The 25,178-nt window shown below is 41.9% G+C and overlaps 2 protein-coding genes across 6 annotated transcripts; both read right to left on the minus strand.

The window, feature by feature from the left end:
• Positions 1–201: 201 nt before the first annotated feature.
• On the minus strand, positions 202–8,106 carry LOC116242379 (3 beta-hydroxysteroid dehydrogenase/Delta 5-->4-isomerase-like). Of its 4 annotated transcripts, none has more exons than XM_090149850.1 (4): positions 8,010–8,106; positions 7,571–7,782; positions 3,369–3,533; positions 202–1,123 (listed from the first exon to the last, which is right to left on the minus strand). In XM_090149850.1, exons 2-4 carry the CDS (start codon positions 7,722–7,724, stop codon positions 309–311), a joined length of 1,134 nt encoding a protein of 377 aa, XP_090005976.1. In that variant the 5' UTR covers positions 7,725–7,782; positions 8,010–8,106; the 3' UTR covers positions 202–308. The 4 variants fall into 4 exon arrangements, with proteins under 4 accessions (XP_090005976.1, XP_090005993.1, XP_090005971.1 ...); XM_090149867.1 differs by having other exon boundaries at positions 7,571–7,778; positions 8,010–8,070; XM_090149845.1 differs by having other exon boundaries at positions 7,870–8,067.
• A 6,380-nt stretch (positions 8,107–14,486) lies between these two features.
• Positions 14,487–24,477, minus strand: HAO2 (hydroxyacid oxidase 2). Of its 2 annotated transcripts, none has more exons than XM_090134465.1 (7): positions 24,332–24,477; positions 23,436–23,587; positions 21,814–22,097; positions 21,238–21,453; positions 19,374–19,532; positions 16,443–16,517; positions 14,487–15,170 (listed from the first exon to the last, which is right to left on the minus strand). In XM_090134465.1, the coding sequence occupies exons 1-6, from the start codon at positions 24,460–24,462 to the stop codon at positions 16,485–16,487; spliced, it is 975 nt and encodes a 324-aa protein (XP_089990591.1). In that variant the 5' UTR covers positions 24,463–24,477; the 3' UTR covers positions 14,487–15,170; positions 16,443–16,484. The 2 variants fall into 2 exon arrangements, with proteins under 2 accessions (XP_089990591.1, XP_031468950.1); XM_031613090.2 differs by having other exon boundaries at positions 14,488–15,170; positions 16,443–16,512.
• Between the last annotated feature and the right edge of the window lie 701 nt (positions 24,478–25,178).

Here is a 25,178-nt window from a genome sequence, read left to right on the forward strand (position 1 = left end):
CTAAAAAGCCTTAAAGAGTATGTGGGGTCAAAAGAAGGGCTGTGTGAAGTCTTATTCAACATCCTCATGCTGCCCAAGTGTAGGAGTGCACAATAACATTACCCTGATCAGACTGTTCTTGACAAACAAACGGACATTTCACCTTTATTTATTTTGGTTCTGGGGATGACTGAGGGTGCTGTTGCACTTTCTTTTTCTCTCCTTTCAATTAAACACTGGGTAGACATCTGCCGTTGCTGTTTACCCAGCTGCCCCCTAGCTCATGAGGGGCCAGCCTTGGTGAGGCAGGCCTCAGCTCTTCTTAGCATTTAGGCTTTCTTGCTTTTTAAGTACTCCCTCCTCTGTGGGACAATGGAGGCAATCCACTGGCTGGTGTACCTCTTTGCCTCTTCCCACGTGTAACGGGGCACGTAGCCAAAATCCCTTTGTGCCTTTCTGTAGGAGAAAGTGAAGGGGGTGTTCAGCAGAGTGACCAGGTGGCGGTTGGTTGAGGGGATGTACCTGACAAAGGGCCTGAGCACGAAGCTCACCATCTCCAGCAGCAGTGAGAAGTAATACAGCATTGTCAGAGGCATGGGGAGCCAGGGCTCAATTCCAAAGCCCAGCTCCTTGGTCAGCTCGTAATTTAGGTCTGCGTAGCTCATGTGAGGAGTGTCATCTGAGATGTAGTAGAACTGCCCCCTGATGTGTCTGGCTTTCTGTGGGACCTGCAAAGCTTTGGCCACCTGCACGTGTGCCCAGGCAATGTTCCCCACGTACACAGGGTTTACTAAAGCCTCCTTCCTGGAGAAACGCAGGTAGACGTTTTTATTCAGTAGACACTTATCCAAATGACCTTGAAGAAATGGACATCCTTCTCCAAAAATGTACATGGATCTCAGGGCACAGGTCACGAGCACGCCTCCATCCTTCAACATCTGGCCGTCTGCCTTCAGCACAGATTCCTCGGCCAGCCTCTTGCTCTGAGCATAAGGAAATTGGGATGTACTCTCATAAGGTGTATCTTCATCACCGTTGAAAATTGGGTCACCCTTGCAGTTTGGGCCTGCCACCTCTATGGTGCTGGTGTAGATGAAGTGCTGAACATTACCACGAGCACATGCCTCCAGCAGCATCTGAGTACCTTCAAAAGAGAAACATGGAAGTTAGGAGGCATGTAGCTGAGTCAACTGAAAAAGGCTCCAGCCTGGAGCTTCCCGGGTCAAGAAAGGTGGACCTCTTAGGTCAAGAACAGCACCTCTGGCCCGAGCTCCGCCACATCTCCCCTCTCTGCAGCAGTAGGAATCCTGTCCTGAGCTGGACACGTTCAGTGAAACTAGGCCTGCCCTGAACCTGTTCTTAAGTGGTGTGTCAGCGTAGCTGCAAAAGTTTTACAGGAATGAACATTTCATTTTAATTCTGTGGGTTGCTTCTTTATGCTTGAGTAAAATGTTGCTCTTTCTGGCACCAACACGGACACAAAGTAATTTCACCCACCCTAAAGGCAGGGTCTTGTGCCTGTGGATTGGACTGGCCTGAGGCTGAAAACCCTCACAGCTCTCCATCTCATCAGTTTTCTATGGCGTATGCTGAATACTTTGCTTTCCAGGCTTAAGGATGCTCGTGGGTGGTTTCCTACGCAGGGGCAGAATTAATGTGGGACCTGATGGTTTGCTTCAAAACTTCACCCAATGGGAGTTCATCCATCATTCAACAGGAATTGGAGAGAAAGACCTTATGTCAGAACAACACATGATACCAGGTAGTCAAAAACCACGGACCAATGTGCATGCTTCCATTTCTGGAAGATCCCGGCTTTTGCTTTTAACTTCACTGCAGCTGCTCGTAATGTGACTTTTTGCATAATATTCTCAAAATGTGGGATTTCTTATTTTCAGCATCCTATCCTAACGCTTGTCTCAAGGGTAGGATAGGTAAGAGATATTTTGGTAATTTGTTTAAATTGCAAATTAACTCTTTTTTCTTTGAGTTTTGAGGCAGAAATCACCTTATCTGTTGTGCATGGTGTAATGAGAGACATTATAGATGAAAGAGACAGTGCCTTTGAAACAGAAGATACAGCTCAGAGGCATTTGAAAATCTATGAAAACAAAACAGTAAACCAAAATCAGAAAGGTACTGATAAAAACCCAGGGGACAAAATCCAGGGTTGGCAGTAAGGCACACAGGTACGTTCACAAGTCTTCTCAGTCTATTAGAACAACAACCAAAGGCAGCACAAAGCATTGCAAAGGAAAATATAATGATAAAAGTGGTTCAAAGGAGTGAGAAATGTTGCCAGCAAAATACAGCTCCATTAAGGAAGAAGGAATGGGAAGAATTTAAACTATGAGGGCACAGAAATTCTGTTTTCCAACTTGAACAAGAAGATAAGAGATGTTGAAAGAAATGCAGTGTGAATCTGGGTGAGGCTGTAGGAAAAACTAAAGCGGTACAAAGAAAGAAAAGGTACACAGCCAGGAATAAAATCACATGAAAAGTAATTGCAAGCAAATCACTGTGTTGAGGTAACACACAAGCCAGGCTCTCCTCAAAAAGTAATGAGTAAATTACATTAACTTAAGAATTCACAGTTTAATGAACTATTCCTGCTATCAGCGCTGTTTGAAAAACATAGGAAAGTGGAATGGTACGGATGAGCTGGGTAAAATCAAATGGAAAGCAAGTTAAACAGAACAAACATAGCGTTATCATGGCAGTTGCTATCGTTTTGGGTTCCATTTCACACAAATAAAAGGTGCTTTATTTGAAAATAAAAGTTGCGTGGTCAAACATGAAAAGCTTCTTACAGGAATGAGAATTTAAGCATCTTTCATTTATCATGTAAAAAAGTAAGCCTTCCAGGGACCTGGTCTGCAAATTGGAATTGCGCAAAGTCCTTCTTTCTTCTGAGTCAACACTGCAAGAACAAAGGCTGAACATAGACCTGAAGATCTGATTCACAGAGAGCACATTTTTGGAGTTCGCTTACTTACTTTTTTCATTCCTTGTCTCCTAAAAATTTAATCCTTCTCTTCCTAAAAGGATACTTTATCCTTCAGGCTTTGTGTAAAATGTGAGACTGAGACGATCTCCACATCATGGCAAATTTAACTCACTGCTTACTGATCTTCTCACACCTCGACCTGAGATTGGAATTTGGAGATGCCGCATGGGCTTTCTTTGTTGCATTTCTTTCTTGAGATCCCATTCCAAAAGCCTGTAGTGGGCAGGTTCCCTCTGGAGAATGTGGCTGCCAAAAGAAGGCCAACTTCTCGGAGGGATTGATCCCATCCCTTACATGTTCTCAGGATTTGCCACTTCTTTTAGGGAATATATTGAAATATTGTGACAGGCAGTGGCCTGAGAAAGGCGTTTTGCTCTCTTACCTGTCACGTTGACTTCCCAGAGCAGCTGCTTCTCCACCAGGCCCAGGGTATCAATGATGGATGCTGTGTGGATGACAAGCGAGACCCCCTGACAGGCACGGTGCAGGAACTCCACATCTCGGATGTCCCCTTCCAGGATTTTCACCTCAGTCTTGCCCTGGAACTCTGCAGAGGCAGCAGAAAATAAAGCAAAGCCCTTCCAGGGGTCCTAATGTGAGTGCTGGCAGAAGTGATGAAGGGCTGTGTGCTTGCTGAAGCTGGTGAAACAGAAGGCATTTTCCAATGGCGGTAATGGCAGGGGCGAACTGCAGAGCTATAAGGCCTATGTTGCATCACTTACCATACTTTCAGAGCCATGTTCAACGTAATGCCTTATAGATATATTTAAAAAAAAAAAAGAAAAATAACAACAAGAAACCCTTTCCAGTGCCAGCAGGGACCTTCAGGTATGAAACTGATCTATTTTAAATTTCACAAGGTGAGCAGCTCTAGTTACATACGTTCTAGAAGCTGGCTTCTTATTAAACTATTAACCCAAGCACCAAACAGCCAGACACTGCTGCTCAGGTCTTGAAGGTGAAGAATGATCCCTCTCCACCCACAGGAGGCTAATGGCACAGAGGAACTTACAGACTGAAGCCACGCTGCTCTGCTGGGATTCTGGTGGCCTGCCTGCAGCTTTGTCATGGGAGAAGGTTTTCTCAGTGCAAACTGCGTCTTCTAAGGATGTGGTGTCTTCACAGAAAGTGCTCTCCCAGACTTGCTGTGCATGCACTAGAGGGCTCCCCAGCCACAGACAGGTGCTGTGTCTTCTAGCTTCCGTGAATGTACATAAGGCAAGGACTTGATTAATTTACACAGCTTATCATCAGCCATGGCTAAAATTGTGTGTACTCTACTGTTTTGTCACTGGGTCTGAAGCAGGCAGGATTTCACCCCATATCTTTAATGAAGAAGCACTGACAGACACAGCTGCTAAGTCATGGAACTGAGTGTGAGATACCATTTACAGTGGTTTTCTTTTTCATCTTATAACCTGACAGGATTTAATCCTGCCTAAGTTTAAAAATTGTTCTTACACAGCAAGTCTGAGGGCCTTATTTTTTTCTTTACATCCTCTCGATCTGGAATACGGAACAAGAGCCTAATTGCTTAGGGTTTCCAAAAACTCACTAAATCTAAAGCTGCTGTTCTCCCACCACAATCACTACCATGCACCATCCCGTGCTCCTTTATTTTACAGAGTGCACTTATTAGGAAATAATAGGGCTCTGTTTTTAGGTGGTTTACACTGATCTCTACCTGTATGGATGGAGATAGGGTTTTTGTGAAGCATATGATACATTTGCTAGAACAAATATTGGTCTTTGCACAGTCCATGGAGGGATGCCCTCCACAAGTAATACTTTGTGGGGATGCAGTAATCCAAAGGACTGAACTATGTGATTTTCACAATGTAAATTCTGACATACATGTACTTTAGAGTGGTTACTGTGGCTGGGCAGGAGCTAGGCAAATTGAGGGTTTTACACACGAAAATCAAAGCTTTCAGGAAAAATATAAAAGGAACTGCCTTTTATAAATCTGATCACAGAGATGGAGGGTATCAGTCATTGGAAAGCTGTGGTCCAGCTGCTTTGTGCCTTGCTTGGGCTTGCAATTGAAGTTGTGGTTATAAGAAGCTGAGTTGTAAACAATGCTCTCCACTTGCTACATGGTAGTTTTTGTTTGGAAATGTAATGTTTACTTAGTAAAATACAATGTCCTGTTGTGAGCAGTTTCTGACTCACCAATCCAGTCAGATTATTTGTCCTAAACTCTCTTTCTTTTTTTCTATGATGCCCTGTACAAGAGAGCTTTCCACTTTCCCGGGTAAATGGATGGTTCATTAAAGTGATCGAAATTCACTCATTCACGGGACAAAATTGAAAACTGCATCGTATTTTCATACATAAAATACAAGGCTATTATTTTCTTTAGCCCTTAGGGAGGCTGAGATGTTTATTCTGTTCCCATTTCAGCTGCTGAGTTTTTCCACAACTACTTTACATTTCTTTTTGAATACGGTGAAAAAGGCAAATCTACTACATTAAACTAAAAGCCAGGAGACTTCCCAACTTTCTCCCAACAAAAGTACAGGGGGAAGAAGAAAAAAACAACACCACATCAAGCCAAAACAAAAAAAGAAAAAAAAAAAAAAAAAAAAACCTCCTTCTCCCTCTACTTTTCTTCTACTTTGGAGCAGCTCTGGGTTAGTAGTGCAAAAACCTGAGCTGCACACGTATTTGTAAACAAAAAGAACTGCATAACTGAAACCAGAGAAATGGTGTAATGGAAATGAGAGGTAGAAAACCTGTGGCACCAACTACCTTGTTCCATACCACATTAATTCTCAACCACACAGTACAACTGGGCAGGCCCCAGCTTGCAGCACATTGCATTGAGGGGACTCTGCCAGACTCCCTGTGGGTGTGGAAGACAGCAAATGCCACTGTTCTATACGGACTGAGTGTGATTGTGTAAGTCTCAGCTGGAAACTTGCTTCAGTAAAAGACAAGTGTCCTTGAGTGCCCTCAGCAGAAGCTGGCACAAAGAGCTGCAACTTGCACATGCTCCTGTGTCTTATTAACCATGAACCTGACTCTGCAAAATATTCCAAATATAAGGTACTTGGAGAGCTCAGTCAGACAGAAAATGACTCGGTTCTGCTCCCGGGTGTTCAATATATATCTAAATGTGTGCCAGTAAACCAAAGTCACTGCTGTGAAAATATTGGAGGTGAGAAGACTTCAGCCCCACGTCTGCAGCAGCTTTGCGTTTGGAGCAGGGATTGCTGTGCTGGGGAAGGGCTTGAAGGGGAATAGCAGGAAGCTACATCAGATGTCCTGGGCACAGGCACTTGAAGACATTTAGCTACAGAAGCTGATAGAAACAGAAGGACAAAGTGCAGCAGCGTTCAGCAGTTAAAACAGAGCTGAACTGCATGCCAGCTGTTTGTGGGGGGAAAAGAAGGGGGAAAGAAAGCTCTGATAATTGATTTTTCCCGAGCTGGTCAGATAGGCAGCAGGAATGCAGCAAGAGCAGGAGAAGGCAGTGACTGGGTAATATTCTGGGGAGGGAAGGGGGAGGAGAGGGAAAGAGGGCACGGCTCTTTTCTGTGAACACAAAAGGAACGGTGAAACCTCTGCTGCAGCCCAGCCAGGACTGTGTTCACACACGCTACTGGTGCTGCTGGAACCTGTGCAGCTGCAGGCTTTGTCATTTGTGGGACCTGCCTGGAAATCAGAGCAGAAAGGGCTGCTGCAAAGCTCAAGGGCATCTAGCAAATCCACAGAGAAATGGTGAATGAGATTTAATGAGAAGGAAGTTTCATAAAGGTCATATAAAACCATTCTAAATGCTTGCACAATTTGCACCAGGTTTATGGTGTACTGTTACTACTTTTCAAGGGCACTTAAGCACTTTGTAGAGAGATAGTGGCTCTTAAGCAAATTATATTGGGGTATTCCATAAAGGTTCCCATAAAGGTAATGTCAGCATGGGGGAAGAATAGCTCTGAGGGTACGATGTGATGGAGGAATGCATGTCAATTAAATGTCCTGTCAGATAGGCACTAAAGAATATGATTAGGTACCCATGTGGCTTGTTATAGAAGTGCTCAAGATCCCAGGAAATGGGGTACAGTGAAGTACAAAATAGTTTTCTGAGCTGCTTTCTCTACCACAGACTGCTGCTGACCGTGAATGTACTTCTCTTTTATGCTGTTTCCAGCCCATTCAAAGAAACAAAGCTCTGGCTTGCCCTTTGAAATGGGTCCTGTCTCTTCTGTGCATATCACAAATTTTCTGCCCTCCAAGCAACTGCAATAATAACAACCAAATTTTAAGCTATATCCACAAAAACCTCAGCCAGTGCTGAGAGTGCAAAGGGAAAGCCAGGCTGAAGGCAGTTTGCTTGCTGCACTATCAGCACATTGGTCTTAGCAAATCCTCAGGACCTGGTGAAGAAAACTCTTGCTATCAAGTCTTATGCCTGATTTCTGTGCTGGAGGGAGAGAGAGATAGGAATAAAACAAAACTTCCTTGAAAGAAAATCTGTGCCCACAAAGCTGGGTTTGAGTGAGAGTTAAGGGCTTCCAACCATCCACCTGAGCCAGAACCATGCATACTCATAGCTCACCATGCTCACAAGATGGTACTCACTTCCAAAGCTCCAGAGTGCCTCCCTGCTGAAGGCTTTGTCCAGCAGCCGGATCTCAGCCAGCGCCTCATCTTCTTCCAGCAGTAAGCAAACAATCCTCCGGCCAAGGAACCCTCCCGCGCCGGTCACCAGGCAGCTTACCCCTGCCAGCGACATTGCTTTGGTTGCTTCTCTTTGTCTCTGTAGAGCTTTGAGTGCTCCAGTAACCTCCTGCCTGAGAAAACAAACATGGGGCGTCAATCTCCGGAGACAGATCAAAAAAATAGAAAGAGAGATTATTGGAAAGCAAATTGACCCTCACATTAAACAACAATTTCTAAAGCATTTCTTCCTTTTGCTATTTCTACCCAGTAGTAGCCTATGCTACTTTCCCTTGCAAAGTAAAATCTATTTATGAGCTATTACAAACCGAGGATGTTAACTTATCTGAAAGTGCTTGACCTCAGTGCTAAATAAACCCCACCAGTGTCCACTTCAGTTCCTCCTCTCTAGCATTCAGAAGGCTGTGAAGGAGATTTGCCTGTATTTATGCACCACACCACTTTGATTCCCCTCCCTCTCACACGTCTCCTTTGCTACAAACAAATATGGTACTTCCACCCCTCCTCTTTCAGAGTGGAATGTCCTTGATGCAATGGGGTCTGAACACCCGATTAGACTTGGCCCTATATCCTAGGAGCAAAAATCCTTGTTCTGATCATTCTCTAGCTGTGATTGCTTCTATAATAGCAATAAGGGAGAGAACATTAGATGTAAATAGGAGTAGCTGTTTATACTGTTTGTGGAGTCTTTCTGGATACTGAGCTCCCCCATTATATTAGGGATTTCTCACTCTGTGCAAAACAGGAGATTTTTTTATTTGTTTGGAGTATGTGAGGCTTTTAGAGTGATGAAATGGTCGAAACTATAGAGTGGTTAAATTTAAGCTGCTGGAAAATATTCAACTCTGAAATGTCTGGTGTGGAATGTCTGTTAAAGTAAGGGTGTGGCTGGCTTCACAGTGAACGGTGTCATTATTTTTCTATGTCACCAGAAAAAGGGGAAAACACTCAGTTACTTCTCCCTAGGGTTTCATCCCAGTTTTAGCAAAATTCTTTCCAAGGGTGGGACCAGGGTAAGGCTTAGGTGCCAGCTTGAAGTGCGTAATGTCCTCATTGCCTTCCCAGGTTGTTGTGTCCTAGCAGGATGCTCTGACTTTTCCTCTTTCTCAAACATGGACAGTAAGACTGAAGCAAAATGTTGAACAGGTAGCCATTTAAAATCTGCCAAGGGATATTATAAAGAAGCCCAGCAACACACCTGATTATGCTGAAATTGCTGAAAAGCTGGAGTGGATCTTTAAAAATGCATAATTATGCTTTTGCAACTTAGCACTCCTAAACTCCCTGTTTTATTCTGTGATTGTGATTTTTGTTCACTTACAAAAGAGATTCTTGAAGAAAAGCTATAGAAACTGTGCCTCCAAATAACAACAGAAAAACAAAACCATCTTTGTTCCAGGAGAAGAGAGTTTCTAGCTGACACAGATGATAAAATTTTTGCAACTGTTTCAATGACACTGTCCTTGAAATCTTTTCCTGACCTCAAAAAGGCTTTAAAAAAAAAAAAAAAATTGTTATCTGTGTTTCTTTCCTTTGCTCTTCTATCCTCTCAGACAGGACCTTGATTTTGTGTCTTCTTATCAGAATGTGGTACAAATTAATTTTGTGCAGCAGGCACAATTTGCAAGAAAAATGTACTGTATAAGGACTCAGAAGTGGTATGTCATAAGGTAAACTTTAGAAAGGAAATAAAATGCCCTAAAGGTGTATAATAAAAAAGAGTCAATCCAGTGAAGCCTCTTAGGGTATGAGACATTTTCCTACACCGTGCTTACCTACCAGTATGCCCAAGCTTAGCTGGAACTTATGGAGCAGCTTCCCTGAGCAGTGAGTTCAGAGCACACCAGACTCCTGACCATCAGGAACAACTTGAAAGAATTCAAGGCTATATTGTGGGTTTGGGATTTGTAAACTAAACCATAATTTAACAGCATGTACCAAGTTTGCCAGCACTGGACTTTGTGTCAAGGCATAGTCATTTTTTAACTATGTTGTCTTCCTCCTCCTTGGCTTTATCACAAAACAAGGCCTTCACAATCTGATGTTTTCCTGCTGTACACAGTCTAAGAGTGGATGTCCAAGAGTCATGTTTCAGAAAATTAGAGCTTGTGGATTTTGGTTCTTCTGGGAGAATTGCTGCTCATATAGACCAAGCAACCTATTGTGTCCCATTGCACCCATGTCCCCCAGTATACTGGCCCAGGAACTGTGTTGGTGCTCCAGGTTTTTTGCTGCTTACCATGACAAAAATACTTTGGGGTAACAGTTGGCTGATGGAGAAATTAAGAAAAAAAAATCACATCAGCAATGAGAATGAACTGACTCAAGATACCAGAAGGAAATAAACACAATAAACTTTGAAATGCACAGAAGTTTTAGGTGGCATAAAATAATTACACTTTTACAGGAGGTTAATTTGTTATTGTGCAATCAGGCAAACGGAGCTATGTAGGAGCAGGAAAAGAAGGACAGATCCCATCCCTTTGGGCAGAAATAAAACCTTAAGGGTTGAGCAAGGAGGTCACTAGATTGTGCCAGGGTGTCCAGAGTGATGACAGCTGAAGCAGAGAAAATCAAAGACACGTGTATTATTTTAACTGGACCTTTTACTGTCTAAACATAGAGTAATTGTGGCCAAGAAAAAAAGCCATGAAAAATCCACATGTTTTTCATATCGAGTGAACACATTTCTTAACATGATATGCCTGTATGCTCAAAATGCCTACATGCTGGCAACTCTGGGAAGGAGGGTATACTTTGAGATGTAGATTTACTTAAGGAAAGCTTCTTCCCTTCCAGACAGGGGGCTCTGTTACCTGGAAATATTTTTCATTCTCTCTGATTACAAATTGAGAAGGAGCAACAATACTTAAATAATTAACTTTCGGACAACTATGCTTAAAGAAATTCTGAGTTACCACAACTTCACACAGTGGAGAACAGTTTTAAGACACATCAATCAAAATCTAATGATCACCACCTTAAGAGGCCTCAAAGTTTCTGTGCATTCGGGCCTGACCAAAAAAAAAAAAAAAATCCTATCTCAGTAGTATCAGTTTCTTTTGGCAGAAGGGAGAAAGTGAATGTAAACTTTTCTTACTTAATCTTCAAGATCACAAAGACTTTAGTATTGTTTGTTCATACGTGTTGCAGCAAATTAGTTGAGCAATTAACTAGAAATTAGCATTTAGTCTCATTTTCCCTTTAATTTTAAGCAGAAGTGTATTTTCTCAAGTATAATTGATGAGTAAATTGCACATTTAAAGGTCATAGGAATTTGCAACATATGCCGAAGGAAAATGTTTAATTTGGATCCATTTTGTAGATAAACATTCTTGTAAATAGCCTGACTGCCCATTTCTGCTATAGCCTTCAGGGATGTTGAGAAGCAGCAGGGTTTGAGTAGGTCTTAACGTACATGTTCACAATCTTTCTGGACAGAGCTTTTTTGGAATATTTGATCTTGCTTGAATTTTTATGAGAGATATTCACAACAGTCACATACAGAAAGCAAAAGGACAGAGTGTGTCTTTGGTATGCATTAGCAAAGATTTATTCCAAACCGTAGAAAACTTCCAAAATCTCAGGAAACTTGAGGAATAGGGTTGTACAACAGAGTCTCAGCCTGATGGAATCCCATGAGCTCTTCTTTTAAGCTCATTCACCAAATATTTTTCTTTTTTTCCTGAGAAAATGCGTTCTCACACCTCTTCAGCAGAGATTTATGTGCTGCCTCAGAAGCTCCATGATAGTAAGGCAGGGTACAGATTTGATATGTTGCTCTTATTTTGTGATTAAATTGATGTTCCCCTACAATTTAGATTGGAAGAAGCCTCTGGAGATCTCAAAGCAGCTTCAGGGGTTGTTCAGGGCCTTGGGGAGTTAAGCTCTGAATACCTCTATGGATGAAGATATCTTGAAGCCTCTGGGCTCCTATTGCAGAATGTGACCACTCTCATGACAAATTTTCCTGCACTAATTTCAAATTGGAATTCCTCTCATTGCAACTTGTACCCACTGCCTTTCATTCTTTTTCTGTGCACACGCAAGAAATTGGGCTGCAGATTCTGTGTCCCCACACTTGTGTAGTAAAAGGCAATGGTAAGATTGCCTCCATCAGCTTTAACCTTCCAAAGCTAAGATTAACAAACTCAGTCCATGTGGTCTCTTCTTGTACAGCCTTGAAGTCCATCAAAGGGTGTGATGTGTTATTATTCGTGAGTCATATCTGCCTGGCTGTGAGTCTGCCCACAAGGTTTGTTTTTACTGGAGCAGAGAGAAAGGCCTCCATGTGAAGGCCTCTGCAAGATTACTGCAGCCACTCTTATCTCTGTGAGAAATGCAAGTCTAAACAGCATGAATCAACATCTCTTTTCTGTCTGCGTAAGGACACTTTTAAGTAGGGCAGATGCAGAAGGTCAGTTCTTGGTAGCTTGGCTCCAAGGGAAGTGGGCAATGTAACTGCTACCAGCTGCACAGCTCACTGCTGTGAACTGGATGAATGTGACCAAATGTGCAATTTCCATTTCTTCTTGGCAACTGCTCTGTGTCCCACTGGAATAAACTGGTGCTCACGGCACTATGGGAGAGTACAGCCAGGGCACTCAGATCCCTTTTCTTCACTACTAGTCACTGTTGTGTGACACTAGCACAAGCTTGACAAGGAAAATCTTCCCTTCTCCTTAGACCTGCATTTGTATATTAAAGAATTAACAGTGAAATTATAGTCTTGATTGATGATACTACTCCGTTCTCAAAATCCTCTTGACTGTGGAGGGGAAGGGATGGCAGGGGACAGCATATATAACAGCCCTGAAGTCTGTTGTCTTAAAAAAGAGAGCTGCACAAAAATGGTGTGGCAGGATGTCGGAAGGTCCAGCAGGTTCCATCATTACTCTGTGTTTTTGTTCCCTGGTTGTACAACTCAGAAAAACCTGGAGAACATCTAGCAGAGAAAAAGTAGAAATGTTGGACCTCCTGAGTCCCAGACCAGCACCCTGAGCAGAACTCTACTCACTCTTCCAGAGTTGTCTTTGGACTGCAACTATATTCATATTAAAATGCACGGCTTTTCTGCAATAACAAGCAAAATAATTACAGAATCTGCTCATTCTGTTGGCTTAAAATCTACTACAGACTATGCACAGAAAAGCGTGGTACAATCCTACTTTTACTTCTTATGTATCATGTGAGTCCTTAAATCCCCTTTTATTTCACCATCAGTTCCTAATCCCTGCACAGTGGGTAGAATGCCAGGGAGCAGGCAGAACGATCTCAGTGTGTGGGCATTACCTGCAGCACTTCTATGTACACCAAAGAGGCAGCAGTGGGGCCTGGTGGGATTTTTTTGAGTCCTGCAGGTTGAGGCACCAGCTGGGTGGTGGAGACTTGGGCAGCAGTTCTGGATTCATGTATCTTCACATCAGCTGAGTCCTGTTTGGCATGACTCAGTCTTTCCTATTCTTGCAAAACCAGGTGCTTAGCAGAGAGGAGAAAGAAGAAAATAGCTGCAGGTGTACAAGAAATGCATTCTTGTGTGCATGGGAAAAATGGGAGGTGCATGAAACAGAGAATGTACCCAGAATCTTGGCACCCCTCTGGCACTAAATGACATTTGGTGTTCTCAGCATACTTCAGCCAAAAAAAAAAACAAACAACAAAACAGTGTCTGTCTGGCCTTAAAATTTCCTTTAGAGAAAGCAAGGAGTCAGATGTCTTAGCAGCTGTTTTTAAGATTCCATTGCATTTTTAAAGATGAAACACATTATCAATTGTCATATGTAGTTTACATAGGCTTATTTAAAAGACTTGATTAAGCCCGAGTAGTTAAATCAGCTGAAGTCTTTACAGAGATTAAGCTTTCATTTCCAGTTATACTGGCCTGATTCCCCATTGATTTACACAACATCACAACATATTTATAGGAAAGACCAAATGGCTATACAGCAATTTCAGCTATTTTAGATGAATTTTGTTTATGGCTATACTTGGACAGCGATACACAAAGATTAATTATTGTTGAGCTCCTCCTAGGCAGATGAGCTCAAACACATCTTTAGTGGTAGTATGTTGTAGCTGGAGTATTTGGGAAAGAAAAATGGTGAAAACCACCTTCTTGGTTCTCCAGAGGCTAAAGCTAATTACAAATAGCTCAAAAATAAGTGTCACTGCTATGTATAAAAATGAAACATGCAAACCACTTCCTATCAGAGCCTGATAGGAATGTGTGATTGAGATAGCAAAAACAGACTGGAAGCATGGAGTCAGAGATAGCAGCCAATTTTAGGAGTTTGGAGAGAGGAGGTTGTGGCCACTTTTCAGAGATCTGCAAAGCTGTGTGACACTGGGGACTTGTGATATCTGGCAATATATAAAAATAGTAGCCTAGGTGAGAACTAAAATATTTCTGAAGAAATACAATCAAAATAATGGAGAGGGGGGATTGACAGGGGTAGTGAGATGATGAGAGGAATGGAATGAAGAACAAAGGGAAAGGAAAGACTTGGTGTCACTGAAGATTGCGTTCTAAGGAATGAGACTGAAAAAGAAATATTCATGTGAAAAAGGACATCACCACCAGTGATGTCCAGTGGGTGGCACAGGCCACGATGTGCTTCCTCATGGGAAGGGACAGGGAACTCTGAGCGACAGGGAACCAATGAACATGCATTTCTGCTCCTCAGAGGTGTATGCTTCTTGCATGGCAGCAGATCTGGGACTGAAAAATGTGTACTGCTGAGGTGGTACCAGCAGCTCCTACCTATCTGCAATAGCTCATCCATAGGCAAAAAGACCAGGAAGCCAGGAACATCTGATCCATTTATTTGATACATTTATGCAATGCCACAAACTTATGCTGTACTTGGAAGATGTGTGCATCCACTGTTCTGACAAGTGTACAGACCGTATTAACCATCTGCATAGGAGCAGAGCCCATTGCTTTGGTCACTAATCACTTTGTTTCTCTACATTCAGAAGAAGACAATACCTACTCCACCTTAAAGGGGAGATACAGTGTCTGTTATCTGATTTATCTAGCTTCCGTATCTGCTATGAATTCTTCCAAGAAAACCCAGGCGATGGAAGATACAGCCACAATACTTCCTGGAGTAGAGAAGTATGTAGCTTGAGCTGCAATCTGGCTGCCAGACAGAACCGATTTTGGGAGTAATGCCCAACGCAGATAATGTCAGGGAATAGTCACTTTAAATGATATGTATTTAAACGGGTATCATCTGTCTGAAGTGTTAAAGAACACACTGGTCTCAAAAAAGCAAATAGTGATTGCTGCTAATACAGAGAGCCTTTCCTAATAGCCTCAAGAGTTTCCTGAAGTCCTTCTCAGTCATGTTATATACTCAATATTTTCACTTCTTTCTCTCTCTTCAGTCTGTTGTGGAACCTCAGTCATTGGCTTCTTATGCTCAGGTGTTGCAGGAGACTGTTTACAGCTTTGAAAACTGAACCAGGTCTTGGCCAATTTCTGAGATGCTGGCACAGCCTGAAATAGATGAAGAAATGAAACACATTAGTGAGAGAGAAAGGTCTGCGGATAAAACGTCTCTGACTCATAGCCTATAGGCCTCATCTTGTGTGAACTGTGTGTGGACAGGTTGGCATCTCAACTGCTCAGGACCCTGTCACTCAATGGCATGAGGTTATGCACTGGGCTTCCAACACAAGAAGAGCTGTACATGGTAAAAAAATAAAAATAAAATTAAAAAATCTTCACCCCAATATGGTCAGGGAACTATGTGATTCAGCCAAAAGTGAAAGAAGACAGAAAGGACAGAGGGCTGAGAGTCAAGTGACTGGAAACGGAGATTTACAGTGTTGTTTCATTTGGTCAAATCTGAGTAGAATTGCACAGTCCTTCCAAAAAGCCCCAACCAACCACTCTTCATGAGTTTGGTGCCCATTTGCAAGTATAAAAGCCTTTTGGAAAAAACCTGTAGTAATCTTTACTAGTGAAAAAGTAGCCACCCAAAAAGCAGACTATGAAGAAACCTCCAGTGGGATTTCAATCTCAGTCTTCTAGTCAGCATTGCTGCCCAATTGAGTTTACAGTCACTGAAAAAATGAAATTCTTTAAAACATTATTAGAATTGCAACAGGACCTTTTTGTTGATGTTTAAATACTTCTGCACTGGAACCTATTGCTCTACTTGTTCATGTACATAACTGGAATCCAGACTGTGCAAATTTGCTTTTCAACACGGGGTCAAACATGGCAGATAGAGGTGGGAGCACAGCTGAGAAACTGAATAGGGACAACAGTAAAATCTCTGAGGAGAGACAGAGGATTTTAAGCATGTGGAATGCATAGATTAGAACCTGTATATATAGGCCATATTCTGTAATAGACAGAAAAAAATCCGTTTTTTTCTGAATTTTTCATGTGTCAAAAAAAAAAAAAGAAAGAAAGAAAAAAGAAATACTGGACAACAGTACTGTTCCCATCAAAACAGAAATCCCAACTTTTGCTCAGCTCTATTTAGCAGTTTTACATTTTATTAGTTTAAATTTGACCAGAAATCTGCTTTAATGTACTTCCTTGTAAACATCATTGCTGTGACACCTCAGATGCAAAATAGTTTTGCAGGAGCTAAAGCATCATCTTAAATATAACAACCAGAACCAGCACAATTTCATTTCACATGGATTCCTTTTCTGTGACCATCAGGCTTATGATTTTAGATGCCTTGCACATGGAGCTCCAGTTGTGTGCCAAACTTCTGTGTCACCAATTACAAACCACCTGCCAAATGCTTACCAGCTAAGGCCATTGACAAACGAAACTCATCATGCAGAATCCTCAGAACATCTTGAAGACCTTCTTCACCCTGCTCTAACAAAGAAAACAGTCAGGGCAAAAAGCACTGGCACAGAGCAGTACTGCAGGATGCTTGCACAATGAGAACTGGGACAGTCCCTCAAGGCAGTGCCAATTCCTGTCTCTCAAGCAGATGAATGATTAAAATGATATGCTGGATGTGCTCAGCTCATCATAGATTAATTCAGATTTTTTTCTTTTGGGATACATCTGAACAGGAAAGGAAAACAAAGTTGTTTATCACTTCTGACATTTTCTAGCTGTTAGAGTTTTTTTTAGTTTTCAGCTAACCTCCACCAGTGGGCTTGTTTTAAAATGTCAAGTCTTGCAATGCTGACAGTATTTTATGATGTAATGAGAGTTTCACATATGATAAAGCTTTAAAAAATTTAATTTAGTCAGGTATATTTTTAATTTTTTATTTCTTGCAAAGAATAATGCTTTGGGTGCAGCCTATGTCACAGCTTTCATATGTCCTCTCTCTTTTGTATGCTAGGATAATGCCACTGAAAAACATTTTTAGAAATACTCTAAGGAATATAATAATAAACACTGAACTATAAAAACAAATCCCATCTCTTGCCTGTTTGCATTATTGAAAAATATAGGTAGGCAAATCACAGCAGCATGAGGCTACACCTCAAGTACTGTGCTCAGTTTTGGGCCCATCACTACAAGAAGGACATCAAGGCCCTGGAGTGTGTGCAGAGGACGGCAATGAAGCACAAGTTTTATGGGGAGTGACTGAGGGAGCTGGGATTGTTCAGTCTGGAGAAGAAGAGGCTCAGGGAAGACCTTATTGTTCACTACAGCTACCTGAAGGGAGGTGGTGGTGAGGTGGGGGTCACCCTCTTCTCCCAGGTAACAGTGATAGGACAAGAGAGAATGGCCTTAAGCTGCACCAGGGGAAGTTCATTTTGGTATTAGGAAACATTTGTTCTTGGAAAGTGTGGTGAGGCACTGGCACAGGCTGCTCAGAGAGGTGGTGGAGTTACCGTCTCTGGAGGTGTTCAAGAAATGTGTAGAGGTGGCACTGAGGGACATGATTTAGTGGTCGTGGTGATGATGGGTTGGACATGATGACATTAGAGGTCTTTTCCAACTTTAATGATTCTATGACCATATGACTCAATGACGGGCCATTTTTTCATTGTTTACTGGCAAAAGAAAGAGAGCTGACACCTATTTCAGATTTCTTGCAAGACTCAAGTGATTTCTTACTTAAAGTCACAGTAATCACACTACTGAATGGAAATCTCGTTTCAAAGACACAAAATATATCTAGATCATAAAAATGCTGTTTTTCCTTCTCAAGATAAAGCTTTAAAGCTGCAATTCATAAGCTAAAAAGCCAAAGCTTATCAAAGCAAATAACACCTGTATAGTTACATTTTAAATATTATTTTAACTTTATATTAACTTTGTATTATTTATATTTATATTTCTGTTAATTTTATACTTATAACTCTATGTTAAATATTATGTCAATGTTAACTTTCTGCATCAGAAGCCTGATTCATGATTCTGGATCATAGCAATATGCTAGTAGTTAAGAAGCAACAAAACTGGAACTGAGACAGTAGTGGTACACTTAGTAACCTACAGGACTTAAGCTGTGCTCTGTCTTGTCCAAAATGCTCTAAGTATCAGTGGAAAAAAACGTTCCATGTGTATTTCTAAAGAATCTATAACACCACTATGAAATTTCTGTATCAAAACCATATATTGTTTTTGAGTTAGCTGGCAGCATAAAAAATTTTCATACTCATTTTTATGGCAGATAAGCCTGCCTCCAGCTTTCAAATGGTCCTGATTCCTACAGTATTTTAACATCAATCTTCAATGCCAAGAAATCAAGGCCCAAAGAACGATTCTATCGGCTTCAAAATCATATTTTAAATCATAAAATCCAGTGTGCTTTTAAATGAAACAAAGTGTCTATGTTTGATTCAATTTGTAGCAATGCCACTTAAAATCCAACAAAAACAAAAAAATACATAAGATTGAACTGTTTCTAAATGACCGTCCAATAACACCTATGGAGTCTAGGGAGTTTGAGGATAGTAGACATGCAACCTGGGACTGTTTAGCATAGAGAAGACTCAAGGGAATCTCATCAGTGTATATAAGTGCCTGAGGAGAGGGTTCAGTGCAGGTAGAGCCAGGCTCTTCTCAGTGGTGTCCAGTGCCAGGCGATGGACACAAACTGGTGCCCCTCTGACCACCACAAAGCACTTCTGTGCTGTGCAAATGACTCAAGTACTGAAAGTCTGCAATGAGGTTTCCCCACAGCCTTCTCTTCTCAAAGCTGAATTAGTCCACCTCCCTCAACCTTTCTTCACAGGAGATGTACTCCAGCCTCAGGTCATCTTCCTGGCCTTCCTTTGGAGCTACTTCAACAATGTCACGTCTTTCTAATATTGAGGGCCTCACTTCAGGTAGAGCTTCACAAGGACAGAGCAGAGGGGGACAAACACCTCCCTCCTTCTGCTGGCCACCCCTCTTTAGGTGGATCCCATGTAGTTGGCTTTCTGGGCTGCAAGTACACACTGCTGGCTCACGTCCAGCTTTTTATCCACCAGGATCCCCAAGTCCTCCTCCACAGAGCTGCTCTCAAGGAGTTTTTCTCCCATTCAGTAACCATATTTGGAGTTGTCCTGACCCAAGAGCAACATCTTGCACTTGGTCTTGTTGGATCTCATTAGGTTCAATAAGATCTCCAGAAGCTACCTGGATGTGGCCCTGGGCACCCTGCTCTACATGTTCCTGTTGGAGTAGGGATTAGATCAGATGGACCCAGAGGGACCCGCCAACACCAACTGTTCTATGATTCTGTGATTCCTTGATGCAGACTCAAACCTCCTTACTCACCTTGTAAGCCAGACCCCATAAAGCTGGTCTTCCAATAAAGACGCATTTGGCTCCCAATGCCAGTGCTTTCAATACATCGCTTCCTTTCCGTATACCACCATCTAAATAAACTTCAACTCTGCCTCGTACTGCCTCCACAACTTCAACCAGAGCATCTATCTGGAAAAAAGAAGCCATTTGCAACTTAGGCTCATCTTTTGGGTTCAAGACAAAGACGTGATATCCCACACAGACAGACAGATATACTAGAACAGAATAAGCTCTCAAAATGAAATATGGAAATGCATCATAAATAACTCAGTACCAAAAACTGTACAATACAGTGCTTGTCCTTGCTTATTTGCCAGATAGTTTTGTTTATATGGACATTCTTTGCTAGCACTTCCGATATATGAAAAAGTAACATTTTCACTTGATTTTGATTTTTTTTTTTTTTTGAGATTTAAACAATAAATTTCAATAGAAATAATATTTTTTAGTATCTTAGTTTCATTTGAGACAATGATGAATTATATGACTGTAAAAAGAGTGTTAGACTTCTCTCTACAACTGTCTAAATTGCCAAACTCACATTTCATCCTAATCCTAGTGACCACCTGTAGAAAGCCTCCTGAAAACCCATAAAGCAGCTACGAAGGATTTCATTTGCTATTCAGCACGGTCAATATACTGTTTCCTTCAAGCTACGTCTCTTGATTCCCTGAGGTCTTTTCTGATGTGCTAGGCTAGTAGCACAGAGCAGTACCATGCAGTCCCAAAGGCACTATCACAGTGGCATGACCATGCACAAAACACAACTAGCCCTCCACAGCAAACTCAAAGATCTCTTTTCTTCAGTCTCTTACATTCTCTTCCTTGATTCTCATCTTCTTAATGAAAGCAGCTACATCTAAGATCACCAAATAGATTTTTCCAATTGGTCATCACTTTTCAGAATTTCAAGCTGAAAATTTTGGGGGATGAAATTTTCCAAGAGTAGCTCACCGAGAGCACTGGCAGTAGCCTCTGTTGCCAGATTTGGTACCAGAGGAGTGCTGAACGAAATATCTACTGTTTTGTCTATGAATGTAAGAAACTTGGACATCATTTCCATTATTATGTCTATAACATTTTGAAAATTTATTATTATCACCCTCAACATAAAAGAGAATTTCCTGGCACTAGTTTTCTTTTACAGAGGAAAACAAAACAAAACAAAAACATACAGAGTATGATACTGTGCAATACAGACATGTAAATTAAGAACAGTTGGAAAAATGGAAACCAAATTAAAGCAGTGAAGTATACATAAGTCCAAAAAGTATTATTTCTTTGTATAGATTAAAAAGAGGGAGAATTTTTCTCTGGATAAATTACCCCTTTTTTTTTTCCCTGGCTTCATGAAGTCAGGATTCCTAATTAGACCTGAGTCTGCAAGGATGCAAACAGCTATCTCACTAAATCTAGTTACACTGTTTGTGCATATTTTGGCATATGTGAACAATGAGAGTACATCATTCTCTCATTTACACATTTTTGGTTCCAGAGCTTTGTTTTATTTTTGATGCAGTGTAAGAAGAACATGTATGCGCTGCATCAGCTCATGATGAAAATTTTTATTTAGTTAGGCCAGCAGTTTTGCTACAGTAATGGGAGCTCAGTGATGGTTAAAGAGCCTTCCTGAGACAATAAGGAAATACTTGAGTAGGCAGCCCATGTCAAGGCAAGCACCTCAGTTGTTTAAATCTATAGTACATCTGCATATGTCCACAGATGTGCAACACATGAGTCTACCAGAAGCACATTTAATAAGATTTGTGTGCCAGTAGCCAAGTTAGCACAAACATGCACACAGTACTCACAGGACATCCATTTTCTCACTTACAGTGGCAGGTGCTCCATCCAGTTGCCTTCCACCATGGTTGGACACGATAATTCCCTGAACTCCATGCCTCACTGCGAGCTCTGCATCTTCTTTTGTCAAGATCCCTTTGATGATGATGGGCAGGTGAGTCAGGCTCCGCAGCCAGTAGATATCATCCCAGGTGACCGAAGGATCCAGGCTGTTGGGTGGCAGTCCGTACTCAGATCGGTCATTTCCCTACAGCCGTGAAACAGAACGAAACCTCATCTGAACTGTAACAACACAGAGATTTGAAGTCTTCCCCTGCCCTAGAAGAGATTAGTTAAACCTCTAGCAATCATGTTTAACAGTGTCGTAAAGCGTGCATTACTAGATGACAACAATGAGGATGAAAATCAGTGTCTTTGAGGAAGCTGCACTGGGATCTTAGAGCCAGTAGCCAGGCTGGCAGGAGGTCAAGCTAGAAGGCTGCAGAAAAAGGAGGGGAGAAGATATGTCCAAGACGCAGCAGATACCGAAGCAGCAGTTACCCAGTGGTTTTGTCTCATGTGGTACACACCAGCACAAGGAATGAAAGAAGGAGATCATTTCACAAACCTCAAAGGCTCCCTCCAAGTTCTTCAGTTTCATGTGGGGAGGAAGTTGGAAGCCATTACGGACATCATTGCGCCTTTTGCCAGTGTAGGGCAGATCCGCGGTAAGGACGAGGCCCTGGAAGCCCAAGGCCTCTGCCTGTTGGACCAATTGCCTAGAGACTGCCCTGTTGCGGTGGATATAGAGCTGGAACCACCGAAAGCCACCAGGAGCAGCTGCAGCAATCTCTTCCAGAGAACAGGTAGAGTAGGTGCTGGCAATGTAACAGGTGCCCATCGCTTTGGCCGCTTTGCGAGGTATTGAAAAATAATCAGAATGAAGGTCACTTGAGCATCGCTGCCAGACAATGGCTATGATTTGCTTTTTGTACATTGTTTACAGAGAAAACCTGAACCTGTTGTTTGTATATCCTACCAAAGATAAAGATCTGACAGCTGGCAAATACATCTCAGACATTAAAAACAGCTGACTTTGCCACATGCTGTTGTAGGATCACGGTTAGGGAGTTAAGGTAAATTACCAACTGTTGCTTTCATTTCTCAAACTTAGTAAACTCTCTGCCCTGGAGAGGATCCATCTGCAGTACTGCATCCAGACCTGGGTCTCCCAGTACAGGAAGGATTAGGAGTCATTGGAGCAGGTTCAGAGAAGGGCCATGAAGATGATTAGAGGGTTGGAGCACCTCTCCTATGAGGAAAGGTTAAGGTAGCTGGGCTTGATCATCCTGGAGAATAGAAGGCTGTGGGGAGAGCTCATTGTGACCTGCCAGTACATAAAAGGATGATTTTTACACAAGCTGATAGTGATAGAAAACAAGATAGAAAACAAGAGTAGTATTAAACTAAAAGAGGGGAGATTTAGCTTAGATGTTAGGGAGAAATTCTTTACTCAGAACATTCTGAGGCACTGGCACAGGCTGTCCAGAGAAGCTATGGGTGTTCAAGGCCAGGTTAGATAGAGCCCTGGCCAGCCTGACCAGGTGGGAGGTGTCCATGTCCATAGCAGGGGGAATTGAAAATGGATGATTTTTAAAGATCCCTTCTGACTTAAGACATTCTATGATTCTATGATTTAAGTAATTTTTTAAAAAACAGGGCCTTCATCCTCATGTCTGCTTCCTTGTAGGAATGCACATACAAATGCTCTCAGTGTACACAGAAATGCACACAGGAGAAAAAAAAACACTTGTTGCTCTCTAAACTTAACATATGATTAAACTGAGACACCCTGCTTTTCTCCAAGGCTGACACTGTTCTGATCAGCACTGAGGAATATGCAGGCTGAGTCTTGTCCATCACTTTATGTCCTACCTAAAGCCCCTGACACTGAAGACCTGCGTAGCCCAACAACGTGTCCACAGTCTCTGACTCAGAAGCAATATAGGACTGATCTGTTAACAGTGGCAGCTGAAGAAGTGCAGCAATACATGGCTTCTCATGCACTCTGTGGTCATTCATAAACAAGGGTGAAATAAGGTTTGCCCTTTGGAATCTGAGCACTTTGCTCAGTCATACTTCAAACTATCCTAACAGCTTCTCACCTGTGAAGCTGGAAAAAACAGTATTGTTTTATTTTATTTTTTTATTTTATTTCACAAATTACATAATAGCAAAGCAGAAGAGTACCTCTGGCTGTGCTTTTCTCTCCATCAGGACATGCTAGCTGGTGGAAGCCAGTTGGGGCAATTCCTACTGGAAAGCTGATTTCAGTCCCCAGGATTTTAGTCCTAGTGTCCAGCATAGATACGTCTCGCAGCATACGTGGCCGAAAACGAATCCTTTAAGGCAACAGAAATAAAACACCCTTCAGGATGGTAACTGCCTGGTGGCTTTTCTGCTTCTGAAGCTGTATGGAAACTAGGTCTACATTTACCGATTGAAATGCAGCAATCAGAGCTAATAAAGAAATCAGCATATAAAAAGGCACTTCATCCATTGTCTTGCTTTCAGAGGTCAATTCAGCTAGTACTTCTGCCACTACCACCTGTCATTAATCCCATACTCTTGCCCACTCGTCACAGTACTTCATTTTTACACTCCCACTTCAGACTGCCACGGTTTACCTCCCTTGTTCTCCTATTGTCCATCCCACAGATTATTTCTACTTGCAGCCAAGTCCCAGGTCTCTGTCTTTCACTTAGCAATCATGCCTGTATTCACTGTACGTTCTACTGACTTCAGTGTCCACAGCATGTTTTCCGAATCTCACACTACTTGCATGTAGGCTTCCTGCAATTGGCCACATGCTACACATTGCATCACATTCTGTTGTAGCCACACATTCCCTTTCCTGTCATACCATATCAAGCACACCATGCCACACCATTTGCCTGCATCCTCAGCATCCCTTGTGTCTTATGCAATTTGAGCCTTATGGAGGCTAGCATCATAGCATACAGCATACATTACTCAGATAAGGGCAGGCAAGGCGTTAGGAATCTTTGCGTATGAAATCCAAACACTTGTACACAAACATAGTTTAAAAATTTCAGCACAACAACCCCACTTCTTCCTGCCATTACCTTTTATATGCCAGGATGTTTTCATCTCGGGTGCTACACTCATCTGCTCCCGCTGCAAAGAAATCCCAAGCAATCTTAGGTAAATATTTTTCAGCATAAGCTTCAAAGTCCAACAGACACACCATAGCCATTGCACAGAGATGCTCTGGAAACCCTGGAGTAAAGAATAACATGGAAATTAGATTCTTGAACTGTTGTTCTGTCTTCCAGAAACACCAGTGTCATTTAATGAAAACCTTGGTCCCCTTTGTCTTGTAGCTTTTTCCTTTCTATTTGGCCTTCTGTGCCAAATACATAACTGGCAAGGGACAGACATCACACACCAACCACATGCTGGTCTGCAATATGTTTGGGTGACTAATAAATGCCCTGTTGCCCTAATAGTCAGGAAACATTCCTATTGGGAATAAAGAGGATGACTGAGGCAGCTCTCATGATCAGGATTATCTTGAGGTAGTACTGCTTCACTTGACACTGGCCCCTGGACACATTTAATTCATCTGCATAACATCCTAAATATCCTGTACTTGTGTCCCAAAATACTGATGAGATTGCTCTTATGCAAGTTTAGAGTCTCAAGGCGACATGTTGAGTTTGCTCTGATCTGTTTTGAAAAATAAGCCCCAAATGACATAAACATCTGCTTAGTTGTCACAGAATTGTGGCAGAGTTAGCAAAAATAAGGGACTTAAGTCAGCTAATCCAACCTCCCACACAAAATGATTTTGAAAGATATATCTGAGTCATCAAGATATATCTGCTTGCTGAACTTGGTCTGTGGTATGTTCTGTCTCCCACATACAATCATTTACATGGCTGATACTTATTTGGGCATTTCCTAAAATGT

Source organism: Phasianus colchicus, chromosome 1, assembly GCF_987193195.1.
Source record: "Phasianus colchicus chromosome 1, bPhaCol1.hap1.1, whole genome shotgun sequence".
Lineage (NCBI taxonomy): Eukaryota > Metazoa > Chordata > Aves > Galliformes > Phasianidae > Phasianus > Phasianus colchicus.